Genomic DNA, 20,968 nt, shown 5'->3' with positions numbered 1-20,968 from the left:
TACAAAAACACGTTACATTGAACATTTTTTTGTGACGACGGTCCGCCAAAATGCGACGGATCCGTAGCACGATGGACGCGACGTGTGGCAATCCGTCGCTAATACAAGTTTATGGTAAAAAAAAACGCATCCTGCGAGCACATTTGCAGGATCCGTTTTTGCCCAAAATGACGGATTGCGATGGATTGCAAGAAAAGGAAGTGTGAAAGAGGCCTTAGCCAAATGGGATTTAGCTTTCTCACAGAGAGCGGGCTAAATCCAAGTTGGCAGAAGGACCTGGTCCATTTGGCCAATAGTTATAGAATTGACCCCTTCACAACGCATGATGTAGTTACGTCATATATCATAAAAATATTTTTAAAAAAATATATCACTTTTGCTCCATTTAAAAAAAAATAAAAAATTGGAAATTTGGAATTGACGTGTTCAGAAAGGTCTGACCAATCAAAATGTAAAATAATCTGATCAGTAAACGGCATAACGAGAAAAAAACTCGAAACGCCATAATTACTTTTTTTTGGTTGCAGCAACATTGCAATAAAATAAGAGGTGATCAAAACATGGTATCCGCGCCAAAATGGTATCAATAAGAACATCCCGCCAAAATAAAAAAAAAACCCAAAGGCGATGTGGATGGAAAAATAAGTTATGGGCAGGGAAAAAAATATTAAAAAAATGAAAATCGCCGGAGAGTTAAATCACTCCTAGGTGCATGCATGGAAAAATCTGTGGTTGTGTGATCTACAAGTTACGTCATATATCATAAAAATATAAGAAAAAAAAAATATTGCTTTTGCTCCATTAAAAAATAAATAAAAAATTGGAAATTTGGAATTGACGTGTTCAGAAATGTCTGACCAATGAAAATATAAAATAATCTGATTGGTAAACGGCATAACGAGAAGTAAACTCGAAACGCCATAATTACGTTTTTTTTCTGTCGCCGCAACATTCCAATAAAATGAAATAAGAGGTGATCAAAACATGGTATCCGCGCCAAAATGGTATCAATAAGAACGTCCCGCCAAAATAAAAAAAATTCCCAACGGCGATGTGGATGGAAAAATAAGTTATGGGAAGGAAAAAAAATGTTAAAAAACGGAAAATCGCCCGAGGGTTAAAACACTCCTAGGTGCATGCAGGGAAAAAATCTGTGGTCGTGTAATCTAAAAAAATGATCACCAGAAAATAAAACGGGACGCGGATGAGATTGGCGCAGAATATTGTACACACTGGGATTAAGGGGAAAATTCTTGCGTATAATTGTCACATATAAATAAATGTGTGATCAGATGTCATATTTAGTCTGCTGCTCAAAAAAAATCACATGACAGGATTCATCTATATATCTATATACAGTCAGGGGCCTTCTATCTACTGGGATTCAGCATTCTTATATAGAGCAGGCGGAATCCAAGTCACTAAAGGCCCCGGTCCGTCTGCAACCGGGAAATAGCGACTGTGTGAGAAAGCGGAATCCCAGTGCACAGAGGGACCAGGTCCTTTATAGCCGACTGGGATTTAGCCACAACCTCTGTTCTATGGAGGAAGAAGCGCCGCCCCTTCCGGTCACATGGGCATGACGTCAGCAGAGGTCCTTTAGCCGGCTTGGATTTAGCCGCAACCTTGGATTTAGCCTCTACCCTCCCAGCAACGCGCCGTTCCGGTGACGTCATCACCGTGCGCTGCACATGGCGGCCCCGGACGGCCGCGCACTGCTGCGGGTCAGGCTGACGTTCGATTACCCGCCGCCCGCGGTCCCGGAGAGCCGCCACCTGTGGTTCATGCTGGACCCGGAGCAGTGCCGGGCCGTCTCCGACGTGAGCGCCATCATCCGGGAGCGATTCTACTACAGCCGCCGGGGGGCGCTGTCCCTGTACCTGGAAGGAAGTCTGCTGCCCCCCGGGGAGAGGGTGCGCGTCATCCGGGACAACGACGCCATCAGGTGAGCTCTGACGTCACACTGCGGGAGGCTGAGGGCTCCGACGTCACACTGCGGAGAGCTGAGGGCTCCGACGTCACACTGCGGAGAGCTGAGGGCTCCGACGTCACACTGCGGAGAGCTGAGGGCTCCGACGTCACACTGCGGAGAGCTGAGGGCTCCGACGTCACACTGCGGAGAGCTGAGGGCTCCGACGTCACACTGCGGGGAGCTGAGGGCTCCGACGTCACACTGCGGGGAGCTGAGGGCTCCGACGTCACACTGCGGGGAGCTGAGGGCTCCGACGTCACACTGCGGGGAGCTGAGGGCTCCGACGTCACACTGCGGGGAGCTGAGGGCTCCGACGTCACACTGCGGGGAGCTGAGGGCTCCGACGTCACACTGCGGGGAGCTGAGGGCTCCGACGTCACACTGCGGGGAGCTGAGGGCTCCGACGTCACACTGCGGGGAGCTGAGGGCTCCGACGTCACACTGCGGGGAGCTGAGGGCTCCGACGTCACACTGCGGGGAGCTGAGGGCTCCGACGTCACACTGCGGGGAGCTGAGGGCTCCGACGTCACACTGCGGGGAGCTGAGGGCTCCGACGTCACACTGCGGGGAGCTGAGGGCTCCGACGTCACACTGCGGGGAGCTGAGGGCTCCGACGTCACACTGCGGGGAGCTGAGGGCTCCGAGTACGTAAAGCTGACTGTTGAGTGATGAAAGGTCTTCTGTCACACTTTGGGGAGCACTGCTCTGAGGATGTACAGCTGAGTGCAGTAGCGGGCTGTATGAAATAGTGAATACTGGAGCAAGGCTCGCTCTCTATTAATCTCTACATGACCCTTGTGCAGCAGGAGCCCCCACTGTGATCAGGTAATTACAGAGGGTTATCTGAGGGCTCACAGACCAGGCAGGGCTGACAGAAGGGTTCTGAGATATGATAGATCTCCCAAACTAATATATCAGATGGATGATGCTATCCACGCCACGTCTCCCAAACTAATAATCAGATGGATGATGCTCTCCACGCAAGTCTCCCAAACTAATATATCAGATGGATGATGCTATCCATGCCACGTCTCCCAAACTAATATGTCAGATGGATGATGTTATCCATGCCACGTCTCCCAAACTAATATGTCAGATGGATGATGCTCTCCATGCCACGTCTCCCAAACTAATATATCAGATGGATGATGCTATCTGTTGTGAATTCTGTTGTCGGGCTCCCTCCTGTGGTCATGAATGGTACTTCGGCTGGTTCTGTCCATGGACTTTCTCTGGTGGCTGTGGGTGTTTCTGAGTTTCCTCCACAGTTGACGAGGTTAATTCATTAGCTGGCTGCTCTATTTAACTCCACTTAGATCTTTGCTCCATGCCACCTGTCAATGTTCCAGTATTGGTCTAGTTTACTCCTGGATCGTTCTTGTGACCTGTCTTCCCAGCAGAAGCTAAGTTCCTGCTTGTTTTTCTCTGGTTTGCTATTTTTCTGTCCAGCTTGCTATTTTGATTGTTATCTTGCTTGCTGGAAGCTCTGGAACGCAGAGGGAGCGCCTCCGCACCGTGAGTCGGTGCGGAGGGTCTTTTTGCACCTTCTGCGTGGTCTTTTTGTAGGTTTTTGTGCTGACCGCAAAGCTACCTTTCCTATCCTCAGTCTGTTCAGTAAGTCGGGCCTCACTTTGCTTAATCTATTTCATCTCTGTGTTTGTATTTTCATCTTTACTCACAGTCATTATATGTGGGGGGCTGCCTTTTCCTTTGGGGAATTTCTCTGAGGCAAGGTAGGCTTTATTTTTCTATCTTTAGGGCTAGCTAGTTCCTTAGGCTGTGCCGAGTTGCATAGGGAGCGTTAGGAGCAATCCACGGCTATTTCTAGTGTGGTTGATAGGATTAGGGATTGCGGTCAGCAGAGTTCCAACTTCCCAGAGCTCGTCCTATATTATCAGTAACTATCAGGTCTTTCCGTGTGCTCTTAACCACCAGGTCCATTATTGTCCTGACCACCAGGTCATAACAGCTGTCCACGCAGGTCTCCGAAACTAATATATCAGATGGATGATGCTATCCACGCCACGTCTCCCAAACTAATATATCAGATGGATGATGCTATCCACGCCACGTCTCCCAAACTAATATATTAGATGGATGATGCTATCCATGCCACGTCTCCCAAACTAATATATCAGATGGATGATGCTCTCCACGCAGGTCTCCCAAACTAATATATCAGATGGATGATGCTATCCACGCCACGTCTCCCAAACTAATATATTAGATGGATGATGCTATCCATGCCACGTCTCCCAAACTAATATATCAGATGGATGATGCTATCCACGCAGGTCTTCCAAACTAATATATCAGATGGATGATGCTATCCATGCCACGTCTCCCAAACTAATATGTCAGATGGATGATGCTATCCATGCCACGTCTCCCAAACTAATATGTCAGATGGATGATGCTCTCCATGCCACGTCTCCCAAACTAATATATCAGATGGATGATGCTATCCATGCCACGTCTCCCAAACTAATATGTCAGATGGATGATGCTATCCATGCCACGTCTCCCAAACTAATATGTCAGATGGATGATGCTCTCCATGCCACGTCTCCCAAACTAATATATCAGATGGATGATGCTCTCCATGCCACGTCTCCCAAACTAATATATTAGATGGATGATGCTATCCATGCCACATCTCCGATCTAGAGAAAGGTGACATCGTAATATGAATCATGACTGTAATATCTCCCACCTGGGACCTCCAGGGGTGAAGGTATCATGAACATTGTGTACCACAAATTTTTCTACAAGAACTAGCCACATCTGTGACCAGCCCTGTTATAAGTCACCGGAGGGGCGATGTGTGGCCGTGACTGATGTTAGTAAAAGCCGAACTCCGATCAGTGTCAGTCCTGGCAGACAGTGCGCTGTGGTGCTGTCCGCTTACAGAAATAATCAGCTCCCTGGAATGATATATAAGATGTAATTGCTCCCTGCAGTGTCAACCCCTTCTTGATCTGCTTCTTCTGTCTGCAGTGTGAAATGGGAAGAGAACCTTCCACAAGACGGCATACACCAGACAGCCAAGAAGAGGCCGAGGGTCGTGGAGGAGACTGATGACTGCAGAGACCTCAAGAAGGCAAGAGGTTTCCACAGAGGGACTTCTGAGAACAGTAGGGAGGCGTCACCCGCTGAGCATGAGGTTCCAGTGAGGCCAAACAAGAAGGTTAAGGGCGAGGTGATCCCCGACAAGGAGGTGAGACAGCAGCCCAAGAAGAAGGGGAACCCTGAGGAGGAGGAGGTCAGGGAGCGGCCCAAGAAAGGGAAGGAGAATCCAGAGAAGGAGGTTAGAAAGCGGCTCAAGAAGAAGAGAAAGGAGACCCTCGAGGAGGAAGTCAGACAACAGCCCGAGGAGGAAGTCAGACAACAGCCCGAGGTGGAAGTCAGAGTGCGACCCAAGAAGAAGGGGAAGGAGACCCTCGAGGAGGAAATCGGAGAGCGACCCAACAAGAAGAAGGGTAAGGAGACCCCTGAGGAGGAAATTCGAGAGAGGCCCAAGAAGAAGGGAAAGGAGACCCCTGAGGAGGAAATCCGAGAGAGGCCCAAGAAGAAGGGGAAGGAGACCCCTGAGGAGGAAATCCGAGAGAGGCCCAAGAAGAAGGGGAAGGAGACCCCTGAGGAGGAAATCCGAGAGTGGCCCAAAAAGAAAGACAAGGAGACCGACAAGGGGGTGGTGAGACAACAGCCCAAGAAGAAGGGAAAGGGGACCCCCAAGGAGGTGGTCAGAGAGCAGCTGAGGACTAAGGAGGGCGAAGAAGCATCTTCACAGGAGGATGAGAGTGATGACTGCAAGGACCACAGGACGAATCGTGGTGACAACACAGGGGCCCCTGGGAGAACCAAGAAGAGGGAGGAAGAGAGCTTGGAGGAGGAGCTCAACAAGAACAAGGGGGTGGCGGCCCCGGTGGGGGAGGAGATTGTGAGGGACACACTTCAGTTCTCTGAGAAGAAACCTGGAAAACCAAATGTTTGCAAGGAACTGGACACCAAGATGCTTCATCCCCCAGAGGATCCCCTCACTGCTGCCCACCGGGGGGCTCCAGGCCTTACCCAGATAGAGGAGAGCTCATCATCTGACCAGGAGGACAGGGGTCTGAGCAGGAGCGCAGGACGCGGACCCCCAGTGATGGTGCAGCAGAGCAACGGCTTCTCCAGCCCGGACACTCTCAGCACCAAGAAGCCACTGATCTCCTCTCCTACATTTAATGGCCACGTGGCCCAGGGCTTCGCTCCGCACAGAGCCCCGCTTCAGAATGCCGGGCGTGGAGTGCGCACGGGGCGGGGCGCAGACAACCTGCCCTGGAGGGGCCGAGGATTCAGAGGTCAGGGGGAGGCGCAGCCCCAAAATCACCTCTTCTACAACTACAGCCCCGAGACCATAAAAGAGGAGCAACTGAATGAGGACGCGAGCAACGTGTCTGTGCTGATCCAGGTGAGTCCCTGTGAGGTCCCTGAGTGTGGTCCCTGAGCGCAACCCCCCCCCCCCCCCCGGCAAGGTCCCTGAGGGTGGTCCCTGAGCGCAACCCCCCCCGGCAAGGTCCCTGAGTGTGGTCCCTGAGCGCGCCCCCCCCAACCCCCCCCCCCCCCCCGGCAAGGTCCCTGAGTGTGGTCCCTGACCTCCCCCCCCCCCCGGCAAGGTCCCTGTGTGTGGTCCCTGAGCGCCCCCCCAGCAAGGTACCTGAGCGCCCTCCCTGGCGAGGTCCCTGAGTGTGGTCCCTGAGGGCGCCCCCAGTGAGGTTCGAGTGTGGTCCCTGAGGGCGCCCCCAGTGAGGTCCCTAGGTGTGGTCCCTGAGCGCCCCCCCGGCAAGGTCCCTATGTGGTCCCTGAGCGCCCCCCCCACTGGTGAGGTCCCTGAGTGTGGTCCCTGAGCGCGCCCCCGGCGAGGTCCCTGAGCGCGCCCCCTCGGCGAGGTCCCTGAGCGCGCCCCCTCGGCGAGGTCCCTGAGCGCGCCCCCTCGGCGAGGTCCCTGAGCGCGCCCCCTCGGCGAGGTCGCTGAGCGCGCCCCCCCGGCGAGGTCCCTGAGCGCGCCCCCCCGGCGAGGTCCCTGAGCGCGCCCCCCCGGCGAGGTCCCTGAGCGCGCCCCCCCGGCGAGGTCCCTGAGCGCGCCCCCCCCGGCGAGGTCCCTGAGCGCGCCCCCCCCGGCGAGGTCCCTGAGCGCGCCCCCCCGGCGAGGTCCCTGAGCGCGCCCCCCCGGCGAGGTCCCTGAGCGCGCCCCCCCGGCGAGGTCCCTGAGCGCGCCCCCCCGGCGAGGTCCCTGAGTGTGGTCCCTGAGCGCCCTCCCCCCCGGCGAGGTCCCTGAGTGTGGTCCCTGAGTGTGGTCCCTGAGCGCCCTCCCCCCGGCGAGGTCCGAGTGTGGTCCCTGAGCAAACCCTCCCCCCCGACGAGGTCCCCGTGTTCCCTGAGCGCCCCCCTTCCCAACCCCCACCCCCCCCCCGGCGAGGTCCCTGAGTGTGGTCCCTGAGCGCCTCCCCCCCCCGTCGAGGTCCCTGTGTGGTCCCTGAGCGCCCTCCCCCCGGCGAGGTCCCTTTGTGTGGTCCCTGAGCGCCCATCCCCCCCCCCCCCCGACGAGGTCCCTGTGTGGTGCCTGAGCGCCCTCCCCCCGGCGAGGTCCCTGACTGTTGTCCCTGAGTCCCCTTCCCACCCCCGGCGAGTTTCCTGAGTGTGGTCCCTGAGCGCCCCCCGGCAAGGTCCCTGTGTGGTCCCTGAGCGCCCCCCGGCAAGGTCCCTGTGTGGTCCCTGAGCGCTCCTTTGGCGGGGTCCCTGAGTGTGGTCCCTGAGTGCGCCCCCCGGCATGGTCCCTTAGTGTGGTCCCTGAGCGCCCATCCCCCCAAACCCCCCCCCTTCCCCCGACGAGGTCCCTGTGTGGTCCCTGAGCGCCCTCCTTCCAGCGAGGTCCCTGAGTGTGGTCCCTGAGCGCCCCCCGACAAGGTCCCTGTGTGGTCCCTGAGTGTGGTCCCCGAGTGTGGTCCCTGAGCGCGCCCCCCGGCATGGTCCCTTAGTGTGGTCCCTGAGCGCCCATCCCCCCCCGATGAGGTCCCTGAGCGCCCTCCCCCCGGCGAGGTCCCTGAGTGCCCTCCCCCCGGCGAGGTCCCTGAGTGCCCTCCCCCCGGCGAGGTCCCTGACTGTGGTCCCTGAGCGCCCCCCGACGAGGTCCCTGTGTGGTCCCTGAGCGCCCCCCTTCCCCCCCCAGCGAGGTCCCTGAGTGTGGTCCCTGAGCGCCCCCTGGCAAGGTCCCTGTGTGGTCCCTGAGCGCTCCTTCGGCGGGGTCCCTGTGTGTGGTCCCTGAGCGCCCCCCCCCCCCCCACAGGCGAGGTCCCTGAGCGTGCCGTGCCCCCTACACTGCTAGGGAAGTGATAGGTGGTCACAGTTCAGCGCCCCGTGCACTGAGCATGCTCCCCCCCCTGTATGATCACTGGATGTATACGCCCCCCTTCCTCTGTGTTATGGTACATTCCCTCCCCCCACTGTGTTTCGCCTTTGGGATCTGACTGTTTCCTGACCCCATTACTTTCATTTTCCCAGAATCCCCCTGGAGCTGTGAATGAAGACTACAGCACTCTGCCGCTCCTCGCTGCTCCGCCGCAACCTGGGAAGATCATCGCCTTCAAAGTAAGCTGTGAGCAGTGAGTGCAGGGGTGACAGATAGCCTCTCTTGTTGCCGGTCGTGGGGGGTAGCCTCTGTCGTGGCTGGTTGTGGGGGGATAGCCTCTGGTGTGGCCGGTAGGGAGAGATAGCTTCTGATGCGGCCAGTAGTGGGGGATAGCTTCTGCTGCGGGGGATAGCCTCTGTCACGGCTGGTAGCGGTGAATAGCCTCCGCCGCGGGGGATAGCCTCTGCTGCTGCCAATAGTGGGGAATAGCTTCTGCGGCAGGGGATAGCCTCTGCTGCGGCCAGTAGTGGGGGATAGCCTCTGCTGCGGCCAATAGTGGGGGATAGCTTCTGCTGCGGGGGATAGCCTCTGCTGCGGCCAGTAGTGGGGGATAGCTTCTGCTGTGGGGGATAGCCTCTGCTACGGCCAGTTGTGGGGGATAGCCTCTGCTGCGGGGGATAGCCTCTGCTGCGGCCAGTAGTGGGGGATAGCTTCTGCTGCGGGGGATAGCTTCTGCCATGGCTGGTAGATGGGGATAGCCACTGCCGCTTGGGATAGCCTCTGTCACGGCCGGTAGTGGGGAATAGCCTCTGCCGCGGGGGATTGCCTCTGCTGCGGCGAGTAGTGGGGGATAGCCTCTGCTGTGGGGGATAGCCTCTGCTACGGCCAGTAGTGGGGGATAGCCTCTGCCGTGGGGGATAGCCTCTGTTACGGCCAGTAGTGGGGGATAGCCTCTGCCGTGGGGGATAGCCTCTGCTACGGCCAGTAGTGGGGGATAGCCTCTGCGTGGGATGGGCGTGACAGAGGCTGGTATTGGGGGATAGTCACTACTGTTTGTACATCATGGAGACTGTCCGTTAGGCCGGGGTCACTCCCGCGTGTGCAATGCGAGAAACTCGCACGTTTCTCTTTCATCAGTACACGGCGCTGCCGCCGGCGGTTCGGACCGGACGCTCAGCTGTATAGAAATACATGCAGCCACGCGCTCCGGTCCTGAGTGCCGGCGACAGTGCCGGGTATTGATGGAAGAGACTCCCGCGAGTGACCCCGGCCTAACAGAGGCTATCCTCTACTGCGGTACAATGACATCTACTGGCCAGACATGGAAGAACAAGGTACCGTCAGTCAGGGTGATCAGTAGTCGGCACTTATGAGGTGAGGCTAGCCCGTCCCCAGCTGTCCTCTGACGACACCTCACAATGTCTGCTCTTCTCGATGTTGTCTTCTGTCCACCCTCATATTTCCTCATCACTGTTGGATCTGTAGGACGTTCCTGCGCGCTCGCCGACTCTGTCACCGGCCACAAATGTTCTACACATGTCTGACTTAGGTTTGGGCGCCCAGTGCAGTGCCTCATCTGACGGTGGCCCTGGCCCAGAACCAGTCAGTCCGGTCAATGATCGGGCCACAGACACACGGCTCCTCCTGCACTGGCCGGTCCTGGGAAAGCTGCCGTCCTACTGGTCATCACCCAGTATAGCCGGAGAGGATGACACTGGTGGATACTGGGGAAGGGTGTGGGGATGTGTAATGTCCAGTGAGGTCATCAGGGCTGTGATACGGGAACTCCTCCCTAATAATCCTCATATTCGACTTCTTATAGCTGCTGGAGCTGACGGAGAACTACAGCCCGGAGGTGTCCGACTACAAGGTACAGGGGCCCCGGGTGCAGCCATGTAGTAAAGGACGGTGCGGGGCCCTGCTCCTAGTGTATAACGTGTCTGGTGTTTCCGTACAGGAGGGTCGGGTCCTGAGCTACGATGCAGTGAGCCAGGAGCTGGAGGTGGAGGTCCTGTCACAGCAGAAGAGTGAGTGCCGGGGCCACAGGGCCACCTCATTGTTTCTGTATGTCTTCTTGACAGCGGTAGTGTTTGTCACTTGTGCCCCCAACGCCATATCCAAAAATCCTCTTTTCGGAGTAGCCTAAAGCCTTTTATACTCTGCCACCTTCATGCTAGTATCCTCCTTTGTAGCCCAGTGTTTCTGGCCTAGCACCCTCAGGCTGGTGTCCTCTGTGGCCCAGTATTTCTGGCCTAGCACCCTCAGGCTGGTGTCGTCCTCTGTGGCCCAGTATTTCTGGCCTAGCACCCTCAGGCTGGTGTCGTCCTCTGTGGCCCAGTATTTCTGGCCTAGCACCCTCAGTCTGGTGTCGTCCTCTGTGGCCCAGTATTTCTGGCCTAGCACCCTCAGGCTGGTGTCGTCCTCTGTGGCCCAGTATTTTTGGCCTAGCACCCTCAGGCTGGTGTCGTCCTCTGTGGCCCAGTATTTCTGGCCTAGGACCCTCAGGCTGATGTCGTCCTCTGTGGCCCAGTATTTCTGGCCTAGTACCCTCAGGCTGGTGTCGTCCTCTGTGGCCCAGTATTTCTGGCCTAGGACCCTTAGGCTGGTGTCATCCTCTGTGGCCCAGTATTTCTGGCCTAGGACCCTCAGGCTGGTGTCGTCCTCTGTGGCCCAGTATTTCTGGCCTAGCACCCTCAGGCTGGTGTCGTCCTCCGTGGCCCAGTATTTCTGGCCTAGCACCCTCAGGCTGGTGTCCTCCTCTGTGGTCCAGTATTTCTGGCCTAGGACCCTCAGGCTGGTGTCCTTTTCTGTGGCCCCGTATTTTTGGCCTTGAACCCTCAGACTGGTTTCCTCTTCTGTGGCCACGTATTTCTGGCTTAGCACCCTCAGGCTGGTGTCCTCCTCTGTGGCCCAGTATTTCTGGCCTAGGACCCTCAGGCTCGTGTCCTCCTCCTGTGGTCCAGTATTTCTGGCCTAGGACCCTCAGGCTGGTGTCCTTTTCTGTGGCCCCGTATTTTTGGCCTTGAACCCTCAGACTGGTTACCTCTTTTGTGGCCACGTATTTCTGGCCCAGCACCCTCAGGCTGGTGTCCTCCTCTGTGGCCCAGTATTTCTGGCCTAGCACCCTCAGGCTGGTGTCCTCCTCTGTGGTCCAGTATTTCTGGCCTAGGACCCTCAGGCTGGTGTCATTTTCTGTGGCCCCGTATTTTTTGCCTTGGACTTTCAGACTGGTTTCCTCTTCTGTGGCCACGTATTTCTGACCTGCCACCACGTTTTGATTGGTTTCTCTCTCTACAGAGAAGGAACCGGGAAAGTTTGATCTGATCTATGAAGGAGAAGATGGGATGGATATCGTGGAGTACGCTGTGCCCCAGGAGAGTAAGGTGCGGAGGCTGGGAGTATTATGTATGTCTGCAGAGGAGAGTGTTTTATACTGTTTATAGAGCACACAGGGCTCAAGGGAGGAGTATTATAATATACTGTCAGTAGAGCACCCAGGGCTGGAGCTCAGGGGAGGAGTATTATATACTGTCTGTAGAGCACAGAGCTGGAGCTCGGGGGAGGAGTATTATATACTCTCTGTAGTGCACACAGGGTGGAGCAGTATTATATACTGTCTGTAGAGCACCCAGGGCTGGAGCTCAGGGGAGTAGTATTATATACTGTCTATAGAGCACGAAGGGGTGGAGTATTATATACTGTCTGTAGAGCACCCAGGGCTAGAGTTCGGGGGAGAAGTATTAAATACTTTAAATACTGTCAGTAGAGCACCCAGGGCTAGAGCTCGGGGGAGGAGTATTATATACTGTCTGTAGAGCACCCAGGGCTAGAGTTCGGGGGAGAAGTATTAAATACTTTAAATACTGTCAGTAGAGCACCCAGGGCTAGAGCTCGGGGGAGAAGTATTAAATACTTTAAATACTGTCTGTAGAGCACCCAGGGCTAGAGCTTGGGGGAGGAGTATTATATACTGTCTGTAGAGCACCCAGGGCTGGAGCTCGGGGGAGGAGTATTATATATTGTCTGTAGAGCACACAAGTCTCGCGCTCGGGGGAGTAGTTTTATATACTGTCTGTAGAGCGCCCAGGGCTAGAGCTCGGGGGAAAGGAGGAGTATTATATACTGTCTGTAGAGCACCCAGGGCTAGAGCTCGGGGAGGAGTATTATATACTGTCTGTAGAGCACCCAGGGCTAGAGCTTGGGGAGGAGTATTATATACTGTCTGTAGAGCACCCAGGGTTTGAGCTCGGGGGAGGAGTATTATATACTGTGTGTAGAGCACCCAGGGTTTGAGCTCGGGGGAGGAGTATTATATACTGTGTGTAGAGCACACAGGGCTGGCGCTCGGGGGAGGGAAGGAGTATTGTATATTGTCTGTAGAGCACCCAGGGCTTGAGCTCGGGGGAGGAGTATTATATACTGTCTGTAGAGCACCCAGGGCTGGAGCTCGGGGGAGGGGAGGAGTATTATATGCTGTCTATAGAGCACACAGGGCTGAAGCTCGGGGGAGGAGTATTATATACTGTCTGTAGCGCACCCAGGGCTGGAGCTCAGGGGAGGAGTATTATATACTGTCTGTAGAGCACCCAGGACTGGAGCACCGGGGAGGAGTATTATATACTGTGTATAGAGAACCCAGGGCTGGAGCTCGGGGGAGGGGAGGAGTATTATATACTGTCTATAGAGCACCCAGGGCTGGAGCTCGGGGGAGGAGCGGAGTATTATATACTGTCTATAGAGCACCCAGGGCTGGAGCTTGGGGGAGGGGAGGAGTATTATATACTGTCTATAGAGCACCCAGGGCTGGAGCTTGGGGGAGGGGAGGAGTATTATATACTGTCTATAGAGCACCCAGGGCTGGAGCTCGGGGGAGGGGATAAGTATTATATACTGTGTATAGAGCACCCAGGGCTGGAGCTCAGGGGAGGGGAGGAATATTATATACTGTGTATAGAGCACCCAGGGCTGGAGCTCGGGGGAGGGGAGAAATATTATATACTGTCTATAGAGCACCCAGGGCTGGAGCTCAGGGGAGGAGTATTATATACTGTCTATAGAGCCAGGGCTGGAGCTCGGGGGAGGGGAGGAGTATTATATACTGTCTATAGAGCACCCAGGGCTGGAGCTCGGGGAAGGGGAGGAGTATTATATTCTGTCTGCAGAGCACACAGCTGGAGTTCAGGGGAGGGGAGGAGTATTATATACTGTGTATAGAGCACCCAGGGCTGGAGCTCGGGGGAGGGGAGGAATATTATATACTGTCTATAGAGCACCCAAGGCTGGAGCTCAGGGGAGGGGAGGAGTATTATATACTGTCTATAGAGCAAGGGCTGGAGCTCGGGGGAGGGGAGGAGAGGAGTATTATATACTGTCTATAGAGCACCCAGGGCTGGAGCTCAAGGGAGGGGAGGAGTATTATATACTGTCTGTAGAGGACCCAGGGGTGGGAGGGAGTATTATATGATATTACTGAGTGTTTTTCTGTCTGTAGATCACACAGCACTGGAGTTCGCTCATTGAACCAAGATTGGTGACAGAATCTGATCATCCTGCATTGCTGGCTGCGGGTCCCTGACTCGTGCTGATGGTTTTGGTGGTTCCCTGACTGGTTCCGATGGTTTTCGTCCATTCGTTCCTCCAACTGCTGCTGATGGGTTTTGTGGCTCCAGACCCCTGATTGAGGAATTGGATCCGGTCTCTCCGGGTGGTGACCTCAGCGGTCAATGTGTTTATAGACTTTTGTGTTTTTTTCCTCGATTGTCCGGGGATCTATGCTTTTATAGAATGGAGTAAAATAAATGTGAGATTTTATCTGCATCATATGTCATCACAGCAGCGCTGCATATGGCGGTCCTCCACCCTGAGAGCTTATGGCGCAGGTGGTGAGCGCACTGACGGGTTATTACAGCAGCGCTCACCAAATACAAGGGAATAAGCGGGCACCACCACACTGACATGGAAGAAAAAGTGCGATCACACAAAATCTCTCTGGATTATAATAGTCATAACTTGTGCTCAGTATGATACATGCGCGTAAACGAATACATTGTAGAGAATGAGGATAGCGACACTCACACACGAGCCTGAAGAATCGGGCACTCTCACACCTGAAGAATCGGGCATTCTCACACCTGAAGAAGCGGGCACTCTCACACCTGAAGAAGTGTTGAGGGAGGATCTAAAGTGATCCTTCACGGTTGACTCAGTGATTTCCAAATTAATCTAAAGGGCGTTGCCGGCAACTGAAAATGACCAGACGGAGACTCGTGCCTCTGTGTGGGGGATCAAGCAGATCTCTGGGCCCCCGTTTATTGTGTATGAGTTTTCATAGTCATAGAAATTATACTTCTTTTTTAATCAAATATTTTTATTAAACAGTAAGAAAAATATAAGTAGATTACATTGCTGTAAACAGTACATACATATGTTCTGCATTTTCAACAAACTTTTTAATCCCAAACCAGCCTCCCTCCCCTCCCCACCCCCCGAGACCCACCAAGAACCACTCCGATCCTCCCAAACGTCTATCCTTAACCAAGAACAAGAAGGTGTCATGTCAGTACTGCTCCCACGGGGGCGGAGTACCCAAAAGCTAGAAAACAATCTCCAGATCACGTCGACTCGAGCCAAGGATTCCACAACTTGTTGAAAAGGTCCATCTTGTTTCTTTTAGAATAAATGCTCTTCTCCAATGCCACGATATAGTCCACTTGTGTCATGAAATCTCTTCTCGTTGGTGGCTCTACCCTTATCCAAAACTTAGCGATCAACTTTCGGGCAATAAACAGCAATCTCGCAATAACTGTTTTGTACGAGTTATCAGTTACAATCTCCTCCACGTAACCCAATATGCATACCAGAGGGTCCCGTGGTATCGAACATTTGTATGTTAGTCCCACTTTATTTAGCACCACGATCCAAAACGAGGACAACCTGGGGCACTGCCACATCATATGGAGGATACCCGCCTCGGACTTCGAGCACCTAGGGCATTCGGAGTTAGGTCTTAGACCAGCTTTGTACAACATGTCCGGAGTTCTATAAGCCCTATGAATAACCAACAGCTATGACAGCCTCCCAGGCTCACTCATCGAGATCCTGGGCACGTATTCCAATATTGAGTCCCACTGATCGCCGTCAATCGCCCCCAAGTCTGCCTCCCACTTCGCTCTGGCTCTGATAGGGTGCCCCTCTAAAAAGGAAAATAGAAGGAATTCATATATTCCTGAGATCACCCCTTTCGTGCCTTCCCCCATGAGGATAAAATCTAGCATTAGATCCACCTGGATCTCCATAGGCCCCCTCTTACATTGTGCCCGATATGCATGAGAGATGCGGTTATATTGGTACAGTTCAGAGCTGGGCAGCCGAAATTCCTCCTGTAATGTTTCGAAGTTCTTAATTCTACCTTGGAGCAAGACTTGGCTTATCCGAGAGATTCCCGCTCCCTTCCAAACATGGAATCCCTCCATCTGTCTAAACTCCTGCAAAAGACAATTATTCCATATGGGCGAAAACATAGTAAGTGCCCTCACACCCCTAATTCCTTTAACTTTGTCCCAAACCTTATGGATAAGCCTAATAGTGCAGAATTTAGTACCCTTCTCTCGGAAATGCCCACCCTCCAAACCCTCAGATAGTACCCTTGACCCAATCAATTTCCTCAGACTGCAGGGTGTCCGCTCCCAACCCGATTCCACACCCCATCCCCTAAAATGTTGACATTGTGAAGCCAAAAAGTATAACCATGGGTTAGGCAGTGCCACTACCCCCTCCGTCTTTGGTCTTTGTAGAATTTCCTGTTTAAATCTAGGACTTTTCCCGCCCCAAATCAGCTCGCCAAACAAAGATCTAATCCTCCGAAATCTATTCTGCAATATGCATATAGGGGAGTTGTGCAGCACGTAGAGAAGTTGCGGCATCACAATCAACTTTATTAGATTTATTCTACCAATGACCGATAAGTGTAACTTTTTCCACGCCTGAACCTTAATACGTATCTTCCGCAACAGTGGCGCCAAATTTAGTTCCTCAAAACTCGTCAGAGGTAACGCGATCTGAATCCCCAGATATTTAAATTTATCCACCAACCTCAACTTTGTATGAGATTCCCTCATTACACTATTCTCATAATCCCCATCTACTAACATCATATTGGACTTTTCCCAATTGATTCTCAGGCCAGGGTAGCTCCCAAATTCTTCAATAATGGCCTCCGCCCCTGTCAGGGATTCCCCCGAGTCCTCCAAGAAGAGCAAAATATCATCTGCGTATAACGCTACCTTTTCTTCCGAATCCCCGTACATAAATCCCCTCACCTCCCGGGAGCCTCTAATTTTCGCAGCAAGGGGTTCCACCGCCAGGGCAAAAAGCAGCGGGGACAAAGGACAGCCCTGTCTAGTTCCCCTAGACAAAGAGAAAGTCTCAGAAGGGCGCCATTCACCCTTACTTTCGCCACCGGGGAAGAGTACAACAGCCGCACCCATGAGATGAATCTAGGTCCAAACCCCAAACGTTCCAACACTGACCACAGATAACTCCACACAGTCAAAGGCCTTGTGGGCGTCCAAAGATGCCACAACCCGTTTGCCAACATTATCCGAAGGGATTTGTAGATTTAAGAACAACCTCAGGTTGAGTGCCGTTGATTTGTTAGGCATGAAGCCTGACTGGTCAGGGTGTACCAATTTGTCTATCACCCTACTCAACCTATTTGCAAAGGCTTTTGCCAAAATCTTAATGTCAGCAGTCAAGAGTGAAATTGGTCTATAGGATTCTGGCATCAGTGGATCTTTGTCGGCCTTAGGGATAACCACCACTATAGCCTCTCTCATCGACAAAGGCAACTCCCCTCTTTCCAGCGATCTATTATACACCCCCACCAGCCTGGCCAACAGAGTTTCTTTCAAGGTCTTATAAACTTCAGCTGGAATGCCATCCGATCCCGGAGCCTTACCCCCCGCAACACCCGCCAAAGCCACCCCCAATTCCTCCTCCCCAATCGGTTCCTCCAATAATTCACACTCCTCTCCACTCAACCGGGGCAGATCAATTTCTTCCAAGTACCTCGCCATATCCTCGGATCCCCTCTCCACACTGGACGTATATAATTTTTCATAAAATTTCCTAAACACTTCCAGGATCTGCTCCCCCTGAGTAACCAACGTTCCCTCCTCCGTCTTAATAGAGTAGACATGTGAAGAGTCTCTTTGCGCGGACGCCACTACCGAGAGCAAGTGCCCCACCTTCTCCCCCTCCGAGTAGAAAGTCTCTCTCTGAAAGGCCCTCAACCTCTCCGCCTTTTTCAAAAATAACTGATCGACCTCCCTCTGAGCTGCCCTCATACGACTCTGAGATTTCCTAGTACGATGTTCCCCCAATGCCGCCTCTGCTGCTTTCAACTCCTCTAGAACGCCCTGATCCCGCTCTTTGGTCCTTGTCTTATGTCTTGAGACGTCCCTAAACAAAATTCCTCTTAAAATACGCTTTCATGGTGTCCCACACTACATGGCATTCCGCGCTCCCTTCATTAATCTTGAAAAACTCCTCTATCTCTACCCCCACCTTTGCCATGTCCAAAATTTGTAGCCAGACTGGGTGAATTTTCCAACCCGCCCTCCTCAAACCATCCTGACCTGACAACTTTAGAGAGACCTGGACAGGGCTATGGTCTGATAAAATCCTGGGATTATATTCCACCCCGTTTAACAGTACGTTCATCTTATCGTTGCCCAAGGCGACATCAATTCTTGACATTGAGCCATATGTAGTCGAATAACAGGAGTAGGAATATGTGTTGGCATTGCGAACCCTCCATAAATCAATCCAACCAATTTCTCTGAGATAGTTACCAAAGGGAGTGTCATTACCGTCCCTGCGCTGTGATGCGTGGTTACTCTTATCCCAATGGTCATTTGCTATATTGTTTACATCACCCACCACCAGAAGGGGGATCCCATCCCAACCTCTTATAGCCTCCAATATGTCCTGGATCTTCCTTCCAGAGTATGGCGGAGGTATATACAATGATACTATGCACATTAAACGGTTAAAGATTTTACACACTAGCAAAACGTATTGACCATCCGTATCAATTTTAACCTCAACTTCCTCAAATGGGGTATTAGTGTGAATTAAGACTGACACTCCCCTTGCATAACTAGAGAACGTCGAATGATACGCCTTGCGCACCCACCGTTTCTGTAACATATCAACTTTTTCCTCCACTAGGTGGGTTTCTTGCAGGCAGATCACCGAGGGCCTCTGTTTCAGTAGATACTGAAATATTGCCGCGCGTTTAGTGGCGTCCGCTAACCCCCTAACATTCCAGCTTATAATATTAACGTCCCCTCCCATTTTCTAGACAAAAAATAATGAGTTAGAGCAGTCTCCTTCAGGTCTCCCCCGGCACCCCCCCATCCCCTCCCATCCCCCTTCCCCAACTTCCCCATCTAAACCTCAATAGAATTCAACTAGTTCAAACTTTCTTTCTCTGTATGAGAACTGAGAGCTCTTGATACAACCTAGAACTGAGCCCCTTGCAGTCCATCTCTCCCCCTCCCACCGCCAACAACATGAAATATTCTTTGCGCCGCCGAGCACACTGTTTCAAACTTTTAAGTGCATTCTGTCTAAAGAAACAAAACAAGTTCAAAAATCACCATCAGGGGGTATAATCAAGTGAGTGGCGAAGTCTCAGCGTCAGTCTCATCGGCTCCGCTTTCTTAGTATTGGTATCTAGCCAGTGCATTGCCTCCTCCGGGTTCTGAAAAAAATGAACACGGTCCAGCGCCACCACCCTGAGCTTAGCCGGGTATAACATCGAATATTTTAGGTCTAGGTCTCGGAGCCGCCTCTTGACCTCACCGAACCTCATTCTCAGTTTCTGCACCGATGCCGAATAGTCCGGATAGATGGAGATCCGATTTCCGTCTATGCTCAGTCCATCACTGATCCTGGCCTTCCTTAGTAGGGTATCCCGATAGTCCAAAATTTTTGCCAGCAGAGCTCGAGGGGGGGATCCAGGCGGCAGGGGCCGAGTGGGGACTCTATGGGCCCTTTCCACGGAGAAGTGGTTGGTAAGGTCTGCTCCTCCCACCGAGTTTTTGAGCCATGCCTCAATGTATTCCGTAGGATTATTCCCCTCCACCTTCTCCGGCACCCCAATTATTCTTAGATTGTTCCTACGGGAACGGTTTTCCAGGTCATCTGTTTTAAATTCCAGTTCTGCAATGCGCTGGATGTATCTCTTTTCAACAGTTCATTTGTCTGGTCTTCCACACTGCCCACGCGCTCCTCCACCACCTCCACTCTTTTCTCCACTTTACGCATAGCAGAATTAAGGGACTTCATTTCAACTGTTAAATCGTCTACCCTTAGGTTCAGCGCAGCCAGGGCAGATTTGCAGTGTATAACGACTGAGAAAATGTCCTGCAGTGTAGGTTCCCCCACGTTTGATTGCTGCGCACCCTCAGATTCCTTAGCCTGCACTGGACTGGCGGCAGGTGACATGTTAGTTGTCTCGTGCATCTCCTGCATCTTCCCTGGAGAAAGCTGCTCCTCCACCACACTGAGGGTGTCTTCCCCTCCTCTCTTCTGCCTCTGCGGGACTTCCTCCTCATCTGGCCCCTCAGGGCCCAGCAGCAGGGCACCCTCCTCCTCCGTCCGAGCAAACTGCTCCAGCCGGGCGATTACCTCAAGCCTCCGGCGGTATGCGGTGCCGGCTCTGGCCGCCTCCTCCTCTGTCACGGCGCCATCTTGGATTTTCGCGCCAGCCGCGGGCGCCGACTTTCTTCTGCGCGGCATCGCCGCTCTTCTCCTCTCACTGCCTCCGGCACTCTCCTCCGTACCCAGGGGTCCTGCGGAGCAACTCCGCCCGGTTTTCGGCGCTCGGCGGCGCCTTCAAGGGTGAGGATTTAGGAGCGGTGCGGGGAGAGAGATCCGTCGCACGTCCGCTCACATCGCTCGCTAGGCCACGCCCCCATAGAAATTATACTTCAACCAATCAGCATAATAACACGTTCACAATTCTTAACCTATAAGAATGCAGGAAAAACTTAACCCATGAGGATACAGGAAAAATGGAAACTACAGATATGGTTGTGTCTTTTTGGCATAAAAAACATTAACAGATGCCTCAGTCTTGTATAGCGATACACCCACGAGTCTCTTATCTGGCTCACTCGAGTTAGAATACTCAAGGTCTTTATACCAATTATGAACCATAGACTAGCTGAATAACAAAATGTTATCTTCGTGAGAAACAGGACAGAGTTATTTCATAGCAGCTGTAACCTTCTACCTAAGTAATTAACAGAATTTATCTTTAACTCCTTCCCGACCTGTGACACAGCGTAGGCGTCATGAAAGTCGGTGCCAATCCGACCTGTGACGCATATGCTGTGTCACAGAATGATCGCGTCCCTGCAGATCCGGTGAAAGGGTTAACTCCCATTTCACCCGATCTGCAGGGACAGGGGGAGTGGTAGTTTAGCCCAGGGGGGGGTGGCTTCACCCCCCCCCCCCCCCCCCCGTGGCTACGATCGCTCTGATTGGCTGTTGAAAGTGAAACTGCCAATCAGAGCGATTTGTAATATTTCACCTAT

The 20,968-nt window shown here is 53.1% G+C and overlaps 1 protein-coding gene across 3 annotated transcripts in view; it reads left to right on the top strand.

Annotated features, from left to right (window-relative positions):
* Positions 1 to 1,579: 1,579 nt before the first annotated feature.
* The window catches only part of COIL (coilin), a 45,379-nt gene continuing 25,990 nt past the window's right edge, over positions 1,580 to 20,968 (top strand). For 2 of the 3 annotated variants that reach the window (XR_011318070.1, XM_069748712.1), the window contains exons 1-6: positions 1,580 to 1,945; positions 4,970 to 6,425; positions 8,516 to 8,602; positions 10,186 to 10,233; positions 10,321 to 10,390; positions 11,661 to 11,746. Coding sequence is in view for 2 of the 3 variants with exons in the window: in XM_069748712.1 (XP_069604813.1) it covers positions 1,692 to 1,945; positions 4,970 to 6,425; positions 8,516 to 8,602; positions 10,186 to 10,233; positions 10,321 to 10,390; positions 11,661 to 11,746 (2,001 nt within the window). In the remaining variant the exon portion in view is untranslated. Of the gene's footprint in view, positions 1,946 to 4,969; positions 6,426 to 8,515; positions 8,603 to 10,185; positions 10,234 to 10,320; positions 10,391 to 11,660; positions 11,747 to 13,854; positions 14,181 to 20,968 lie in introns of those variants that run through there. The other variant, XM_069748713.1, reaches the window with a different exon arrangement.

This window comes from Ranitomeya imitator, chromosome 2, assembly GCF_032444005.1.
Source record: "Ranitomeya imitator isolate aRanImi1 chromosome 2, aRanImi1.pri, whole genome shotgun sequence".
In the NCBI taxonomy this organism is placed as follows: Eukaryota; Metazoa; Chordata; class Amphibia; order Anura; family Dendrobatidae; genus Ranitomeya; species Ranitomeya imitator.
The sequence above is the reverse complement of the archived record's forward strand: the minus strand, read 5'-3'. Positions and strand labels throughout refer to the sequence as shown.